The sequence below is a fragment of the Epinephelus fuscoguttatus genome, linkage group LG14 (assembly GCF_011397635.1).
Source record: "Epinephelus fuscoguttatus linkage group LG14, E.fuscoguttatus.final_Chr_v1".
Classification (NCBI taxonomy): domain Eukaryota; kingdom Metazoa; phylum Chordata; class Actinopteri; order Perciformes; family Serranidae; genus Epinephelus; species Epinephelus fuscoguttatus.
The window spans coordinates 12,399,002-12,417,135 of NC_064765.1; the positions used below are offsets into that span (position 1 = coordinate 12,399,002).

The 18,134-nt window shown below is 44.3% G+C and overlaps 2 protein-coding genes across 3 annotated transcripts in view; both read right to left on the bottom strand.

Annotated features, from left to right (window-relative positions):
• The window catches only part of LOC125901453 (phospholipid phosphatase-related protein type 3-like), a 32,037-nt gene extending 31,219 nt beyond the window's left edge, over positions 1 to 818 (bottom strand). Inside the window, exon 1 of the mRNA XM_049597191.1 lies at positions 183 to 818. The gene's annotated coding sequence lies outside the window, so the exon portion shown is untranslated. The remainder of the gene's footprint in view (positions 1 to 182) is intronic.
• Positions 819 to 13,729: 12,911 nt separating this feature from the next.
• The window catches only part of grin3ba (glutamate receptor, ionotropic, N-methyl-D-aspartate 3Ba), a 134,355-nt gene continuing 129,950 nt past the window's right edge, over positions 13,730 to 18,134 (bottom strand). Inside the window, exon 12 of one of the 2 annotated variants that reach the window (XM_049597178.1) lies at positions 13,730 to 16,263. In XM_049597178.1, coding sequence (XP_049453135.1) covers positions 15,288 to 16,263 — 976 coding nt within the window. In that variant the 3' untranslated portion in view covers positions 13,730 to 15,287. The remainder of the gene's footprint in view (positions 16,264 to 18,134) is intronic. The other variant, XM_049597180.1, reaches the window with a different exon arrangement.

Below are 18,134 nucleotides of genomic sequence, written 5' to 3' on the forward strand. Positions count from 1 at the left end.
AGATTGCGTATGAGATCATCAATTATGAACGTGAAAACCATGTGCTGATTTCTCCCTGCTCGCCTCTCAGCTCGTGCCAGGAGGAGCGGTAGGGTTGCTGTTGAGAGGGGGGGTGGGATGCATGCATTCAGGGGAGGGAAGAGAGAGAACCGCGATGCTACCGGACAGCCCGAGCCACTCACCTCTGTCCCGGGGGCTCCGTGAATTCACCGAGTCCCGTCGCCCCCTTCCCCCCCGGCGTGGTCGTGCGTGCTGCTCCAGTTTGGCGTGTCTGCACACCGTCCCTTTAATCCATCCTCTCCAGCGGCTCCCAAGTCACCCCGAAATCCACAAGAAAAAAAAAAGAAACCTCCCCTCTGATATTTAGAGAGCGCTCCTCCGGTGTGAGGCTATTCTGGGATGAGTGAAGGAGACTAAGAGAATGAGGCTGGATGGGAGTAAGTGGGGAGACCTACAGAGGAGGAGCAGGGATGGCGAAAGAGAGGAGAGAGGAGAGAGGAGGGCTGCTGATGGTGGAAAAGCCCAATTTGCGGCACTTGCTGGTAACGCGTTCCTCCTTTCTATTTCCTGGCTTTGGAGAAGTGAGAGATTCACGTGCGTCCACGCTGCTTCCTCCCCTCCTTTCAGTTGCACCTGCAAGTTTTCCCACAGAATCTATCACACGGACACATTTGAAATTCCAAAAACAGAAAGCTTATTCTCTATGCAAGGCATCCGTCACACGGTTTTCGGGTACGCAGTCAGCCTCACAGCGCGCACATACACACACAAAGGCATGGGGCTGTGGAGGAGGAGGAGGTGGAGGTGGAGGAGGTGGTGGTGAGGGGGGTACAGGGGGAGGAGAGAGAGTGGTGTGTGCGCTTATGGTGGGGGGAGGAGACAGTCTGGTCCACGCTTCTCTCCTCCTTTCCCTGCTGAATTCCTGTGTCGGGGCGACCGCCGTGAGGCGACCGAGACAAAGGGGTAGATTTTGGGAATGTGTGCGTGCGCGTGTGGAGTAAACGCGGCCGTGCGCATGTGTGCGTAAAAGCGAGGGGGCGGGTTTTTTTTGGAGATAACCTCTCATCTATAAGCAGGAGCCAGTTTTAATTATAATATTGAGGCTGAGCATCAGATACGCCTCGCGCCTCTTGTGTAAACAGCATCACATCAGCTTGTTTGACCCCCTCCATCTCCTTCATCTTCCCACGGATGATGCCTCTGATGCCTTTGTTTACTCCACAAGGGTGTGGCAGGCGTCTGACCACTGTGGTGCATTTGGATTCCCCCCGGAGGTCGTGGCCACGCGCGCACGCACCGTTTTTCAATAGCCACCCTCACATTCACACTGAGCATCACGTTCACAGACACCTCTGCGATTCCCTGACTCATCATGAATGACATTGCGGCAATTAACATCAAAGAGTGCGCTGTGCGTGCACTTTGGTGCGTGTGTTTGTGTGTCTGCTGGAGATGTTCTCTGCAAGAAATCCATATCTCCCTCTCCCACGGTTATCAATTCTTAATGGGGCTTAAAAACTGAGCCTAAGTATCCGTTTAGCACCATCCCTCCACGTTTCTTCCTCTCATGTCAATCATGGGTGTTGTGACACATTCACGGACACTTGCAGGCTGTGTGTTAATATCTGTGCTGGCTAATTTCAGAGGAAGGCGCCTGCTGACCAACCAGCCTCCAATGGTTTTACACTCATTCATGCATTTGCACACAGGGGCACACACACACACACACACACACACACACACACCCCACCCTCACTCTGCCTCTCAATCTCTGTCATTTGGCTCTGTGTGGCTGCTCAGTGCTAGATGAATGAGGGTGGGGGTGCCCCATTTAGTGTTGATCCTGTCTCTGGTTGCCAGGGAGTTTCTCTGGTTCTCATGGGGTACTCCCTCCCCTGCTCCCCTCCTCGTTCCCTGCCCAGAGCCCCCACCCCGACAACATCTCGCACACACCACCACCCCGCCAATAACACCCAAGGGCTGGTCACAGCTGGCAGGAGCTAATAAACTCATCACTCACAGTGCCTGCCTCCTATTTACCTACGAGACAAAGCACTATAAAAAGGGAGGGAGAGACACATGCGAGGTGGAGGTGGAGGTGGATGAACGCTCCTCTACACTTCCCACAGACTACTCATACTCCTCTCAACATGGTGGATGGCAGTGACGGCGCCTCTGAGATGCAGCAATCACCACAATTTTGTTTTACTTTCAACCAGCATTAGTGCATTATCAGCACTCTTTGCCATTAACCCCAGCTGGATGGTAATTGATTGCCGCAGGGATGTGCATTGGGGATTCTTAAGTTTGATTAAAATTCTTCTTGACTGCTGTTCACACATGTGACCCAATTACTTCGCCTGAGCAAAAAAAAAAAATCTTCATTCAGATATGTGTAAACCACATGCAGACACCCACACATGCAGCACATGTGCGTGTTTGCACAGCAGGGGTAGGCGTCCCCGCATGCACATAGAGTAAACGCACACTTCCAGGCTCATGTGCTGCATGAAAGCGTCTATAGGTGGATCTGTGCATGTCGATACACTCAATCGTCCGTCTACGAAAGCCCACACAATCCTGCCATTGGATTCCCATTGATTTCTCGGCACACCCTCTCACCTGACAAAGAGCCCATTGTTTGTTTTATTACAACAAGGAGAATCCAGCCATGTGCGAGCGCGGGGAACATGTGATTGATTGGCTTTATCACCGCGCGATTATCTTCACTTGATACACTCTGGTCGATGCACCGGCGCTAAATCATCAGCATGCTACACCCTTCTCTCTGTCTCTCTCATCCTCTTCAAACATCCCACACGCTGTTCGCTCTCATCTGTACTGAGGAGTTACATTCTGTGGTGTCAGTTTCCATTCTTCCTTCACACCCGGTGTCACCTTTCATATGAGCACTCAATTTCCAACATTAGCTAGTAAATGGTGTTTTAAAAGAATATTAATGTCACAGTGATTATGTGGTTGAGAAAACATTCCACTGGAATATGAAACACAAAGCTAAAGATCAATAGGGATGAAATGTGTAGCGGTGATTTGTTCTGCCATGTTATCTAGGCCAATGCTACATCGGGGGGACTGAAGTGTGACTGACTGGCAAATATACATGAGGGGAGCAAACACACGCTCAGATCATGAATGACTCTGTATCTTTTGGATGGAATGATTGGAAATGAGCACACGTCTCCGTCATGCTGGCAGTAAAACATCCCTAATGTGATTCTCTGCAGGTATCTCCACTCCACACACTGCACTGGTGTGCCTACAGGGACGGGTTCAAGTGCCTCTGTGTGGCTGAAAGCTGTCATTACACGACGAGTTAAACAATACCATTATACCCTCAGGTGGAGCGGTACTTACACCTCCTCCTCCTCAGTGGTCTCGGGAACAAAAGCATGTCTTTGAGATGTCAACAACATGAAGAAACAACAACTGGGATCCCACACTTTACTGAATTACAATGGATATTTTCTAAGATGGAATTCAATAACAGGGTTCCTGAGGGTCCTTGAAGGTGCAGTGTGTAGAGTTTAGTGGGATATATTGGCAGAAATGGAATTAAATATAATAAGTATGTTTTCTTTAGTGTTTAATCGCCTGTAAATAAGAATCACTGTGTTTTTGTTACCTTAGAACGAGCTGTTTATATCTACATAGGGAGCGGGTCCTCGTCTACGGAGATCGCCATGTTTCACCGCAACACATTCTTCACTCCGACCTTGTCACATATCGACATTTGGTCACGGACTTTCCCCGTCCAGATACGACGTGCAGGGTACCCTGGGTGTGTTGGTTGCTGGCGTTCTGGGACGCCGTATCAAGTTCTGCCTGGTACATGCATTGTCTTCTTTCAAGATACACTTCTGTTTCTACAGGAAATTTAACGTTACCTACAGTCGCTTTCAAAATAAATGTACCGTGAATTGACGTTTCCTTCAACAACTTACGCACGTGGTTGGGTTGAGACAACAAAAGCATGTGGTTAGGGTTAGGAAAAAAGAACAGGGTTTTGCTTTGGAATCTTACAGGACACAAACATTGCTCTCTCGGGTGAAAGTCTGTGTTTGTTGGACCAATCCACCACCGCTCCCACTCACCCCACTCGGACTATCGCCACCTTAACTTTCATCCTTGTCCTGCCACGTTTCCCCCTGACCCCACCAGGCAGCCAGTGGTGTAGTGCAGGGTATACTCAGATATACCGGGTATACCCACTTCTTTTTCTATCCAGTTACAGTATACCCACCTATCACCTAAAAAGCTATTGTAATATATAGGAGAGTATGCCCACTTCCTCATCATTAACCTCCCTATCTACCTAGTAGTACACCCACCTCATCAACTACCACTACACCACTGCAGGCACCGTTAAATTATAACGGCAACCGGCCGTGTATCATACTGACATTTCCTTGGTTTCTGACGCCACAAGTCACGCCCAAGTGCCGATTTCGATGAATTCGGAGTGAGACAGGGCTCTTCACCGCCATGTTCCTACAGTAGCCCAGAATGGACAAACCAAACACTGGCTCTAGATAAGGCTGTTCAATTTTTTGCGTTGGCCACCGTAGTTAGCAGCCCCTCCACATCGAGAGCATAGTAAAAACACAGATTTTTTCAATGTGTTTTTACCAGTTTAAATCACGGGGTCTGTTTGTTCAGGTCAAGACCTCTGCGTATATTTGGCTCCAGGTAAAACCCCCCCCTGAACGTCTGGATCTCAAGATTCCAGACAAAAAGGTGAGCACACATTCGCAGGTGCTATGCTTGTGGGTGGCCTCTGACGTGCCAAGTGAAATTGCTTTATTCAGTGTTTTTATCGGTTTAAATCATAGGGTCAATTTGCTTTGGAGAGGAAGAGATCTCTGCGTATAATTCGGCTTACAGTAAAAACCTCTTGAACGTCGTTCAAGTACACATCAGTAGGTGCTAGGCTAGTCTCTATATACAGACTCTACATTCAGTGAATGTAGAGTCTGTAGGCAAACCCCGGAGATCTTGCCTCCGGAAGAAGAGCGGAAGAGCCCTGGTTTCCGGTTGTAGGCTGTTTGTAGTCCATGTGATATTGACCAATCACGTTTGAGCCGGCTGCAGTTGTTGCCAGGTTAAACTCTCCGTGCGGCGAACATAATTGGCGTCACTGCAAACTCTGAATCCATCACAATGGTTCAGCATATTTACTTACATATAAACGGAAGTCGGAAACGGCAATTCGCCTCCTCTGCCCAAATCAAACCGGAATGCCAAAAAATCGGGGGTCTGCCCCCAGAGGCTGTATCGCTGTCTGCCAGAAGTCAGACACTGAATATAGCCAATGTGTTCCAAGAATGGGGCTAGGCAAGCAGGCCAACTAGGACGAGCCAAGCAGCCTAGGAAAGACACTGATGAGTAACGTGAATCTGCTTTTTTCAGTGTTTCTACTGATTTTAATCACCTGGACCATTACTTTTGAAGAGGAAGAGACCTCTGCAGATAAATCAGCTCCTGGTAAAAACCTTCTGAACAATGAACACTGAAGAAATTCTAACTGTAAGAGATTTCAGCTGGTTGCAATCTTCATACCTATATGCCACTAAATCCCCCTAAAATTTACAAATTTAAAAGGCAATGACTTAATTAATCTAATTAATCTAAAATTAAGGCCTTAACGGTTATGAAAATATCTTAAATCAATCTTTCAGTGGTCTTAAAAATGTTAAGAATGGGAAGCAAGATTTTCTGAATTGTTTTTATTCTGATGTTATGCTGTAAAATCTTAAAATTATTGACAATTTGTCTGTCTGCTGGCTAGCTGTCACTGCACCCTGGATGACACGGGGAAGTGCAAATTCTAGGAAAATTGGCTATTCAATCAAGATTTGGAGCATGGCTGAAACCAGCAAGAGGCTTAGTGTATTTTATGCAAAAAGTATTTCAAACTCACAATGGGAAATCAAGACAGTGGAGTCCCACATGCAAATTGAAAATTACAAAATCAAGAAAACTCGCCACAAACATACGTAGTTCCCTTTTCTGTTCAACTCACGTCTCCGTCACGAGACAAAAAAAAAAAGAAGTAATTTTTTATGTTACAATAAACATTTGGGCCAAATCATCCCGAGCTCTAAGTCATTTATGTCAGCTCATGTTTTTTCCTCCAGTTTCAGTTATTGTAAAATCAGTCTGACATGTCACTCCCACTGGCATTAAATCGTCTTAAACTCTCCTTAAGATGAAGGAACCCTGGATAAGTTTGCTAAAGCAACTGATCAAGGGCTTACAGAGATTCAAGTTTTATCTGTTCTCTGACAAGATAAACACTGTCATCATCCACGAGTCGCACGTAGATCAATTGCTTAAGTGCTGCATGGTAACACTTTGTTATAATGGGGGCAGATTTACTCATCGAGACATATCTTAAAACAGCACCTCTTACATTTCACTGTGCAGCAGTGTTTGATTGAATCGTCCTATTTTGTCAAAATGTTCACATCTTCAAATCTTTATACCTAAAATTACAGGAGGTAGTCACAGGTCTGTAAAGTTTCTTTAGCTTTACGGCTGTTACTTATTATTTTCCTCACTAAAAGTAATGCTTCACCTTAATCATGCAACACTGTGTGTGGAGCAGAGACTTTGGCCATTTCCTTGAGCTTGTAAACAACAAATCGCTCATACACCAGTGATTCAGTGCTTATTTTACTAGTGGAGACCCAACTAGCATGGTGCACCCAGTGTTCTTGGAATACTCTAGTAGACATGCTACTGTACGATTACTGTGCAGCTCTTCCTCCTCTCATCCTCACAAGTGCGAAACAGAGCAGGAGCACATTTTCACATTGTTATACTGGATAAGCAATTAGCGTTAACAAGTGTGGGGAGGCATGTCCAAAGGGAAAAACATCTTAAAGGAACAGTCTGGATTTTTTTAAGTGGAGCTGTATCAGGTACCTGTCTAAAGTCAGTGCATTACCTATAGGTAATACCTACAGGCAGTTAGTGGGCCACCAGATTGAAGAGTACAGCAACATAAACAAAGCAATGTATTGCTGTGGACGGGGACAGCTGCAAAACACAAGTTAGCCACCTAAAGAAAATCAGTATTGATTTGAGTGAATACTATGTTTAGCGTACTGTTGTTTTTACTTTACGGAAGCCATTGTCTCTGCTCTCTTCAAAGCCACCAGACTCCTTTGAGGAAAACAGTAATTTTATCTCCCAGAACACAGGAGCTGCTGGTTTACTCCTGACTCGATGGGTTAGTTTCGTGTGTTATTGTGTGACTTCTACATTTTAGAGGGTTAGTTCACCAAAGTCACACAAAAACACAAGCAAACTACCGATTGAGGAAGCGGTTGACCTGCGACTCTTGTGTTCAGTGAGCTAAAATTAGTTATTCTCATAGAGTCTAGTGGCTCTGACGAGAGCATAGATGTGCAACTAAAGCCAATAACAGCGTTTCCATCTGAACGGGCCGTCTGCGGCAAGGTAAAGCGGTGAAAATATTCTAAATCAGTGTTTCCCAACTGGTGGGTCGTGGCCCAAAAGTGGGTCTTGGGTCCATTCTGTGTGGACAGCAGGTCACACGCGAACGTGTCAAGGTTGTAAAAAACACACTTTATTTTGAAGTGCAGCGAATATCCGGCACAGAGCTTTTACTTTGAAGTGCTGTTTCCTGCTGTAGAGTGAATGAATAACAGACAGCTACTTGACAGAGACGGCAAACTAGCTCGATGACATGGCCAAACACAAGTATGACACTGAATATATTAAACTTTTTGGAACTTGAACTAATGACTGAGGACAAATCTGGACCCTGTGCCTGGACCAGTTGGGAACCACTGTTCTAAAAATAGCATACAGCTATACTGATATGATTTTTATTTAGGTGGCTAAAATATGTTTTTGCTGCAGCCCCTGTCCACATTGCTTAGATTCTATGGTAGTTCTGCTGCCTGCTTCTTCAAACTGGGAGCATGCTCCCCAACATCTGCTGTAGGTAATACACTGACTATGGATAAGTAGGTTACTCATATAATCCCACTATCCCTTTAAAATCTACGCTACATTTATTTTTCCTTTAATTGTTTTTTTGTTTAAAGATAATTTTTAGATGTTTTTTGCCTTTATGTAATAGGACAGTTAGCATGAAGCGGGGAGATAAAGCAGGGATAGCGTACAGCAAGGGGCTGTGGGTTGAAGTCGAGCTCGCGGCTGCTGTGGCAAGGTCATGGCCTTTGTACATGGGGCGCCTGCTCTACCAGGTGAGCTAGTGGGCACCCCAGCTACATGATTTCTATGTAAATATGGACAATATTGCAATATCAGATACTGAATAAAATGATCAGAATGCTTAAAAAAATTACACATGAAGGATATGATCTTTTACTGTCTCGTACAGTTTTCCTTAGGACATGAATGTGGACCAAGAAAAAAAATCACATTTTGTATCTGTAAGCTATTGCATGTCATTGTATTGTTGTTTATTCATCTCAGGTTGCAACATTTCCATGTCTTCTTGCTTTTCAATTATGGCTATTGTTTCCTTTATTTTGGAAAAGGTATCCTGTTCCTCTAAGAACACTTGTGCCTCTTTCACACCTGGTTCATCTTACTAATTAAAGGCAGATGCTCTGTTTTGCACTCTTAATGAACTGAGAGGTTGTAATGGCGCATTGAGGCAAACTGCATTTTAATATGTGCAAACAACACATTCTCTATCAGTGCTTTGGAGTCTGAGTGCCATTTGTGGGAGATGTGTGTGTTTCTGTACTCACGTGAAGTGGCCTTGAAAATTTTGGATGAAAGTCTATCTGCAAAAATCATTAAAACGACATTTGGTTTAATGGTCACACACACAAGCAATGACATTAGAGGATTAATGGGTTTTAAATGGGTTTGATGGAGGCCAAATTAGACAAGGTGTCACTGTGTTCACTTACAGTGTTACTATCACAGGTCAAAGCTGTCGTCCCTATGTGCAGTTCACACTGAAAATACGAGATAACGCAAGTAAATAAGTATATAAATGTTTATTTCAAAACATGAGAATGATCATTATGATAAAATTTAATAATATATGCTGATACAATTTTTATAAGGGGTAAATTTAAAAGTATTTGTTTAAATATCCAGTACCACAAGCTCTTTCTCGTTAAAGACCTAAAATATATATTTTTTTCCTCATAGACACCATGGCATGTGAACACAACCACTTCACACCACAGCAAAGTTTGAAACGTTTAAATGTACATCAGTACCATCGTAAAGGTCTGTCTCAGAAACATCAGCGTCTGTGTCTCAGACCCGCGGGCCGCTGAAACTCCCAACACCTGTTTAAAGTGTTAAGAGACTCGCACAAGATTGATTATCACAATACTGTTAGGTGACATCGCATTGTATAGTGCTGGAGTGATTTCATAAAGGCCTTATTTCCCCAGGTCCTCTGCTGTTGCATGCAGCACAAAATGCAGCTTCAATCTGTCACATTTATTTAAGTGGTTTTGTTGGAATAAAACCACAGCCCATAAACTCTCCACTGTCCATAGCCGCGGGAAGCAGGGATGCAGCTCCCTCTGGTGGTTGAGTGAGTAACTGAACGAGAGTCCCAATAAAATCAGCCCCTGAAGAGCCGTCTCTCTGCATCATAAACATGTGGCATGAATTTCACTTTGTTTTAGTCGAAAAGCAAAACAGATAATGCTTTATCAGAGTGGAAATGGTGTAAAAGTGTACATCTCTTTTAATGATTAATAGATTAAAAAACACAGCATGAGGTCCCACTCATCAGAGCTCAGTCAGATCTGCAGGGAGCAAATTGTAATCAGTGTGAATTCATGCGCAATACAGTCAGTGAGCGCAAAATTGTTGCCAGACTCATGATAGTTTGCTTCAGTAATGAATATGGTGAACAATTTCATTCCAAATTGATGGCACTTGTTTACTGGCAAGAGCTGCAAATCCAAGCAGAGATGCAACTGGTTTGAGCTGAGGAGGGCGGATGATTAAAATGTTCGGTTAAATGACTTTGAGATTGTAATTTCGTTCTGTAGTTTTGCATGGCTTCCTATAAACCAGCCCAGGCGCCAGAAGAAAATGTTGGCATTGAATGTGTCTGCAAACCACAGATATGTTACATTTGGATGTTTCATACAAATCATATCAACATTTCTAAAGTGATGTAGTGCTGATTATATGTATATGAGCTGGCTGTGTCATTGGGAGGTGGAGGGGATGGTGGTTGGTGTGACACCTTGGCAAGATGGCTGCGGAGCTGCAGACTGCTGTTCGAGACCAATAAACAACAAAACCAGACGCTTTTAGTGAGATGTGCCATTTCCAGCAGCGACTGTGGCACAAAAACTGGGTGTTTGTAATGAGATGTGCCATTTCCAGCAGTGATTGTGGCACCGAATTTGCATGCTTTTCAGCAAGACATCATGCCAATTCTAGTGGCAACTGTGGCACCAAAATTGGGTGCTTTTTAGCAAGACATTTCTACATTGCCAGCAGCGCTTGTGGCACCAAAACTTGGTGTTTTTAGCAAGACTTCATGACATTTGCAGCTGTGATTGTGGCACCAAAATTGGGCGTTTTTAGCAAGATGTGCCATTTCCAGCAGTGATTGTGGCATGGAATTTGCATGCTTTTCAGCAAGACATCATGCCATTTCCAGCAGCAACTGTGGCACCAAAATTAGGTGCTTTTTAACAAGACATTTCTACATTGCCAGCAGCGCTTGTGGCACCAAAACTTGGTGTTTTTAGCAAGACTTCATGACATTTGCAGCTGTGATTGTGGCACCAAAATTGGGTACTTTTTAGTGAGACATTGCTGCATTTCCAGCAGTGATTGTGGCACCACATTTGCGTGCTTTTCAGCGAGGCATCATGCCATTTACAGTGGCAATTGGGGCACCAATTGTGGTACTTTTTAGTGAGACGTTGCTGCATTAACAGCAGCGATTGTGGCACTAAAACTGGGTGTTCTTAGCGAGACATTGTTGCATTTCCAGCAGCGAATATGGCATCAAATTTGCATGCTTTTCAGCGAGACATCATGCCATTTCCAGCAGCGATTGTGGCACCAAAACGGAGTGTTTTTAGTGAGACATTGCTGCATTTCCAGCAGCAAATATGGCATCAAATTTACGTGCTTTTCAGCGAGACATCATGCCATTTACAGTGGCAACTGTGGCGGCAAAATTGGATGTTTTTAGTGAGACATTGCTGCATTAACAGCAGCGATTGTGGCACTAAAACTGGGCGTTCTTAGCGAGACATTGTTGCATTTCCAGCAGCGAATATGGCATCAAATTTGCATGCTTTTCAGCGAGACATCATGCCATTTCCAGCAGCGATTGTGGCACCAAAACGGAGTGTTTTTAGTGAGACATTGCTGCATTTCCAGCAGCGAATATGGCACTAAAACTCCGTGCTTTTCAGCGAGACGTCATGCCATTTACAGTGGCAATTGGGGCACCAATTATGGTACTTTTTAGTGAGACATTGATGCATTTGCAGCAGTGACTGTGACACCAAAACTGGGTGCTTTTTAGTGAGACTTTGCAGTATTTCCAACAGGGATTGTGTGGGTGTTTTTTTTTTTTTTTGTGAAACATCCAGCATTCCCATCTGTGACTGTGGCTCCACAACCTGGTAATTCAAGCCAAAACATGATCTTTATTTAACCGTAAGTGTTTTTTGTGCCATGTTAACCACAGCACTGTCCAAATGGAAGGTTTCAACACATCAGCTACATAATTATGTAAAATTGTTACATATCCATGTTTGCAGAGACATACAGTGCCAACATTTATTCTAATGATTGGGTTGTATAGAGATGGTGTTGGACTGCTGAATTATTACTAACAGTCTGAAGCAGATGTAGACCACCACCTTTGAAATTATGCCACCCAGACATTAACTGCAGCACTTTGGAAAATGGAAACAGTTTTGAGCACTGACACCCAAATAGCACCCGCATCTCTGACCCGTATTGCTGCAGCTACTCATAGACCCATTAAATGCTAATGTAGTACTACAAGTAATGAAATGGGTCAGCTGTGTTTCCACCCAAAAACTCATTACACAGGAAAGGGCTGTGATTTCAATTAAAGGGGTACTGCAGTGAATTATTATTGCACTTCATAAAGTTGGGGTAAAGTCCTGACTTTTTGTCTCTAGTATGTGTCACACTCCAAAAATGCTGGATACATTTCCCCATAGCATCTTTTTATTACAACCAAGCTTTGAAAAAGTTGGAACACTGTGTAAAACGAAAATAAAGAGAAGATATTTAACTTTATTGTTTTTTTGTAAATACACACTCATTCTGAATTTGACGCCTGCAGCATGTTCCAAAACACCTGGGACAAGGGCAACAAAAGACTGGGAGAGTTGTGAATTGCTCATAAAACACCAGTTTGGAACACTCCACAGGTAAACTGGTTAACTGTTGACAGGTTGTTATCATGATTGGAAATGAAAGGGGCATTCTCGAAAGGCTGAGTTGTCCACAAACAAGGATTATGATTCTGGGGAAAACTGTGTGGACAAATAGTCCAACAACGTTTCTCAATGCAGAGATGCAACGAATTTAGGGATCCCACCATCTACAATCCACACTATCATCAGAGAATCCTCTCACATAAGGGGCAAGGCTGAAAACCAACAGTAAACACCTGTGACCTTCGACCTCCCAGACGGCACTACATTAAAAATCGGCAATGTATAAACGCTATTAGTGCACAAGCTCAGGGACACTTTGGAAACTAGTGTCGCTAAACACAATTTGACGCTACATCTCCAAATGCAAGTTAAGACTCTACCATGCAAAGTGAAAGCACTGACGCAAAGTGGAAATGTGTGCCGTGGTCTGACAACTGCTACTGGAAATCCTGGATGTTGTGTCCTCCAGGCTACAAAGTAAAAGCACCATCCAGATTGTTACTAGCACAAAGTTCAAAAGCTAGCATCTGTGATGGTATGGGGGTGTGTTAGTGCCCGTGGCATCATGGTAACTTGCACATGTGTGAAGGCACCATGAATGCTGAAAGGTACATACAGGTTTTGGAGCAACATATGCTGAGAATAGAGAGTAGAGGAAAAGTCAGCTAGCCACTACGCTAATTTATACAATGTAAAATGCCATAGGCTTGTGCTAAAAACATTAGCATGTTGTATTTGTGAGGAAAATGTGTCCAGATAAAGACAAATGTTTGTCTGTGAATGCTGTGAGTTATAGTGAAGCTGATTTGTGCACTTGTGTTCAAAATTGTCGGTATTAAGCCACATTCAATATATGTTTTGGGTGAGTTTTCACTCAGCTAAACTTTACAGCATTTCACAGAAATCCCGCTGCCGACTAGTGTTTTGGAGGTGTAACTGCAGAGAGACACAGACACACCACCACACAAGTATAAATGCTCACATTTGTGTCGGCTACATGTGTAGGCTCTGCATAGACCTGACACACGAGTATGACTCCATCCTCAAAGTGGGGGCACTAGACTGGCCTGCCTGCAATTGTGACCGCCCTCCCATTGACAAAGAGTGGCGCAGTATTTCGCCCAAAATATGACAACTGAGACATCGCACTGCTGAGCAACTGAAGTCATTTATCAAGTACGAATGTGAAAGAACTTCACTTTCAAAACGTCAACAACTAGTGTCCTCAGTTCCCAAACACTTATTCAGGGTTGTTAAAAGGAAAGGTGATGTAACACAGTCGTAAACATGCCCCTGACCCAACTTTTTTGGAAAGTGTTGCAGGCATCAAATTCAGAATGAGCGTATATTTTTTTGTGTTTGAATATGTCCAAAAAAAAAAAAAAAAATCACTGCACTGCATAGATTTATTAACTTTTACACAGTGTTCCAACTTTTGCAAAACCAGGGTTGCAGATTCGATGTGGAGCAGGGTTGAGCCAACTGAACAGCACATTTATGTTCAAGAACAAAGTTCATAGAAAGTCGTATAAGTTTTTATGTGTCAGCAGGGGTTACTTTCTCAGACCTGAGGCAAATTTCAGAGCCACAGCAGACATTACACTACTGTTTTCACGAGCTGAGCTATACCACTCGTGACTACTGGAGCTGCCCTTTATGAAAGACTGTTTGTGACTCTGTGTTTTTCCCATAACGACACGAGGTAACAGTGAGAACAAAACAATTTAAATGGCACGGTACTGTGAGTTAACTAAACCTCGCAGCCAAAAAATGGCCTGGAGGTGTGTATTTGGGTCTAAATAGCTCGAATCCATTCCACTACAGACAGCATAACAAACCGTTTTCCATTAATGTGCACTTTCCTGCCTTAATATCCCCTTTTTATGCAGAACCCATCAAATCACAGGGGAAAATTACCATCTCAAAGCGTCTGTTTGGGAAGGGCTCAGTTTGCAAAACACCTTTTTTAGTTTTGACACATTTTACGAGGGTGGGATTTTACTATAAAAATATCCTAAAAATGCGTTTTTGACAGCGGTATTAGTGTTGTAGTGTTGATGGCGGGACAATACACACGAGGATAAAAGGCATCAACACACAAAAGGCTTTTTTCTACTTTATGGGATTTTTAGGTGCATTGATTTGGGGCTTAAACACTCTCTCTTCACAGTTTCCTTCCTTTGTCATTCACATTTTAGGGACATTATTATTTAAAATATATAGGTTTTTGCATCTGTATCTCTATATTCGTTTGCTGTTTTGTCACATTGGGCTAAATTTGATTCTTCTGTGCTCTTGGCGCTGATGTCTCTATGTGCTTGTAGGCCTCTTTCACCAGTGTAATGGGCCTCTTTTTCATTCAGGTGATATTTGTGTTTGTCAGACAGCTGTGGCTGATGGTTCCTCACCTGAACCACTTGTGTCCTCAGTTAGCACAGTGATTTTAGCATTGTCAGATTACCCATGTTGCCATGGCTAATCCCAGTTTTCTGATCTGGTTCTTGGAAGTATACTGAGATCTTGCTGAAGTCGTATTGGCTTTCATTCCCACAAGATTACATTGCTTCTTTTATGATTTCATGGATAATGTAGACATTTTACGAGTCCTTGAATCGCAGTTAAAGTTTTTTAGTTGGAATTTTAAGCGAGTGTGGAAACAATTCTGAGTGTGAAAATTATTAGGTTGCAGTAAGTAATGGTGTGAGTTAACATATACTGTCAGTTTTTCAGCAAGCGTCCCCTAAACTTGACCCACTCCAACAATCTTCCCACGGCTATGCAAGCACCAATTTGCTCCTCTACTCATTCCGCAGTCCTACACACCGCGAAGCTTCATCAAGACAATCAAGTCCCACTGCTGCTTACACTTGATTGGTTGGCTTTTGTCCTCTCCAAAGTGTTCAGAGTGCGTGATAGGTTAGCCATCTGTCTGTCCAGGCTAGAAGTGTTCCGCGACTGGACAGTTATGGTTCCAGCACCTGGTTGGACGACTCGACTTCGCTCCAAACTGGTGGAAGTGCGTGATTGGACAGTCCTTTCTCCCGTCGATGTATTAACAGAGCGTAACTGGTTGGCTCTCCCTCTGTCCAAACTGTTAACAGTGTTTAACTGGCTGCTCCTGCCCCCGTGCTCCAGAGTCCCAGGACCGCCTGATTGGTTAGCCCTCCCTGTCTGCTGATTGTTCAGGGTTTGCAGTTGGCTGGTCCTGTCTCTCTCAGGGAGTTTGGGCTGCGTAGAGCTACTTCTGTCTGTGTTAATAGTTTGTATCCTCTGCCTTTCCCTCTCCAGGCTGGTATCCCTGCGTACAAGTCCGCTCCTCTCTCTCTCCAGGCTGCTCTGGATCTCCGCTCTCCTGGCCAGGGCCTCTCTCAGCTGGGTGCGGAAGGTCTCGATCTTCCCCTGCAGGTCCTGGAGCTCCCCCTCCCACAGGCTGGTCTGAGCCGCCCGGCTCCCCAGGGGGGCCAGCATCAAGCCTGAGGAAGCCAGCGCAGAGACAGGGCCCCCGTTAGCATGGAGGCTAATCTGTGGAGGGGAGGCAAGACTCCCCAGGGTGCCCAGCCCCCACCCTCCTAAGCCGAGGCCGGGACGGCCAACCATACCGGGCCTGCCTCGCACCGAGGCGGTGTGTGTGCGCAGGCGGTAGCTGTGAAGGGTCTCCAGGTCAAAGTGCACACGTTTCTCCTTGGGCTCATGGGACGGTGAGGAGTTACAGGTGTCTCCAGCTGTAGTGGAAGCAGGAAGGGATGTGGGAGGGGAGGGGGGAGGAGGGTGATGCTGCTTCCTGTGTAGGGTGCAGTTCTCTGAGATACAAGAGGAGGGGCTAGTGAAAGAGAGGAAGATCACAGCAAAGGGTATACATCCAGTGAGATATACTGTACAGCAGAATGCATGGAAACATTTTCCTAAAAGCAAACACAACATACACCGATCAGCCAAAACATTAATACCACTGGTGGGTGAAGTGAATAACATTGATCACCTTGTTACAGTGCAATGTTCTGCTGAGAAACCTTGGGTCTTGGCATTCATATGGATGATACCTGATGTGCTCCACCCACTGAACAATAGCACTTGTCGATTGCAGTGGCAAAAACTGCTCAGGCATGACCTGAGAAATGGGACAAAGAGCTCAAGGTGTTGACCTGGCCTCGAAATACCCTAGATCCCAGTCTGATCGAACATTTGAGGGATGTGCTGGTACCCCAGAGCTACCCCCCGATCCACGGTGGGTCCTCCTTGGTACAGACTTGGCTCTGACCTGTGAAGGCATGGACACAGGACCTCTGGGGGTGTCCTATAGTGTCTGGCACCAATGCATTGGGTTCAGATCTTTTGGGTCCTGTGGGTTGTGAGGTGGGGTAACAGCATGTCCCACAGATGTTTGATCAGACTGGGATTTGGGGAATTTGGAGGCCAGGTCATGCCTTGAGGTCTCTGTCATGTTCCACAGGTCATTCCTGAGCAGTTTTAGTGGTGTGGCATGGTGCATTGTCCTGCTGGGGGCCAATGCGACTGGGGAGTAGTGCTGTCATAAGAGGGGGTACCTGGTCTGCACTGGTGTTTAGGTGGGTGGAGCACACACATGGATATCAGAACTCAAGGTTTCCCAACAGAACATTGCATTGTAACAAGATGATCAATGTTGCTCACCTCACCTGTCTGTGGTTTTGTTTTGGCTGATCGATGTATACACTTTTTATATCAAGTGCAGACTATATAGCACTATCAGACTTGATGTTAATACCACTTACTTTGAGTTGATAAGAATATCTGTTCTGTCATGTCTGTTTAAGGTCTATCACGAGGCTGTCACTCCAAAAAATCTGCTTTGCTATCAAGTGATACAAGTGCACAATATCTGCAAGTGTGGCTGTTTCAATCTATCTCTAATACAAATTGGCTTGTTGCAACAAAATACTCTTGACATTTTAGGAAATATGCTTATTGGCCGTCTTGCAGAGAGGTAGATGAGAAAGTCGATAACAGCCTGTACACTAAATATTAAGACGTCAGCAGCTGAGAACGGATTAAACAAGCAAGATATAATGTGTTAATTAGAAAGCTTAAGCAGAGCTGGTAGGCAGATTATATTACCTTTCAACAGAGCTAGCTGTTTCCCCCCAGTCTTTATGGTAAGATAAGTTACCCGGCTGGTGGCTGTATATTTACTGTACAAACATGACAACGCAATCTAACTAACTTTCAACAAGAAAGAAACTATTTCTTTAAGAATTTTGGTATATTAGGAGGTTTTTCTTTGAAAGAAGACAGAATGAGGCAGATTTTGTGACATTTGATTCTAGAAAACTCTTAAACAACTTGTTACCAGATATAAATAGTGTAACTTGTTTAAATGTAAAAATTCTTAACAAAGTATTGACACATTTGAACTAGCTTATTCTTAGAAGCGTGTATGTTTGCTCAAAAAATGGGAAGATATGAGCAGACATACTGGTTTTAATCTGCCCGTAGGAAGAATGAACATGCAAGTTTATCCATCCTTGAATTAAAGGTCTAGTGTGTAGGATTTAGTGGCATCTAATGGTGAGGTTGCAGATTGCAACCAACTGAAACTTCTCTCATGTGCCAAACATGTAGGAAAACCACAGTGTCTGCCACAAAAATGTGAATGGCTCTATCTTGATCCAGTGTTTGGTTTGTCCATTCTGGACAACTGTTGAACAACATGGC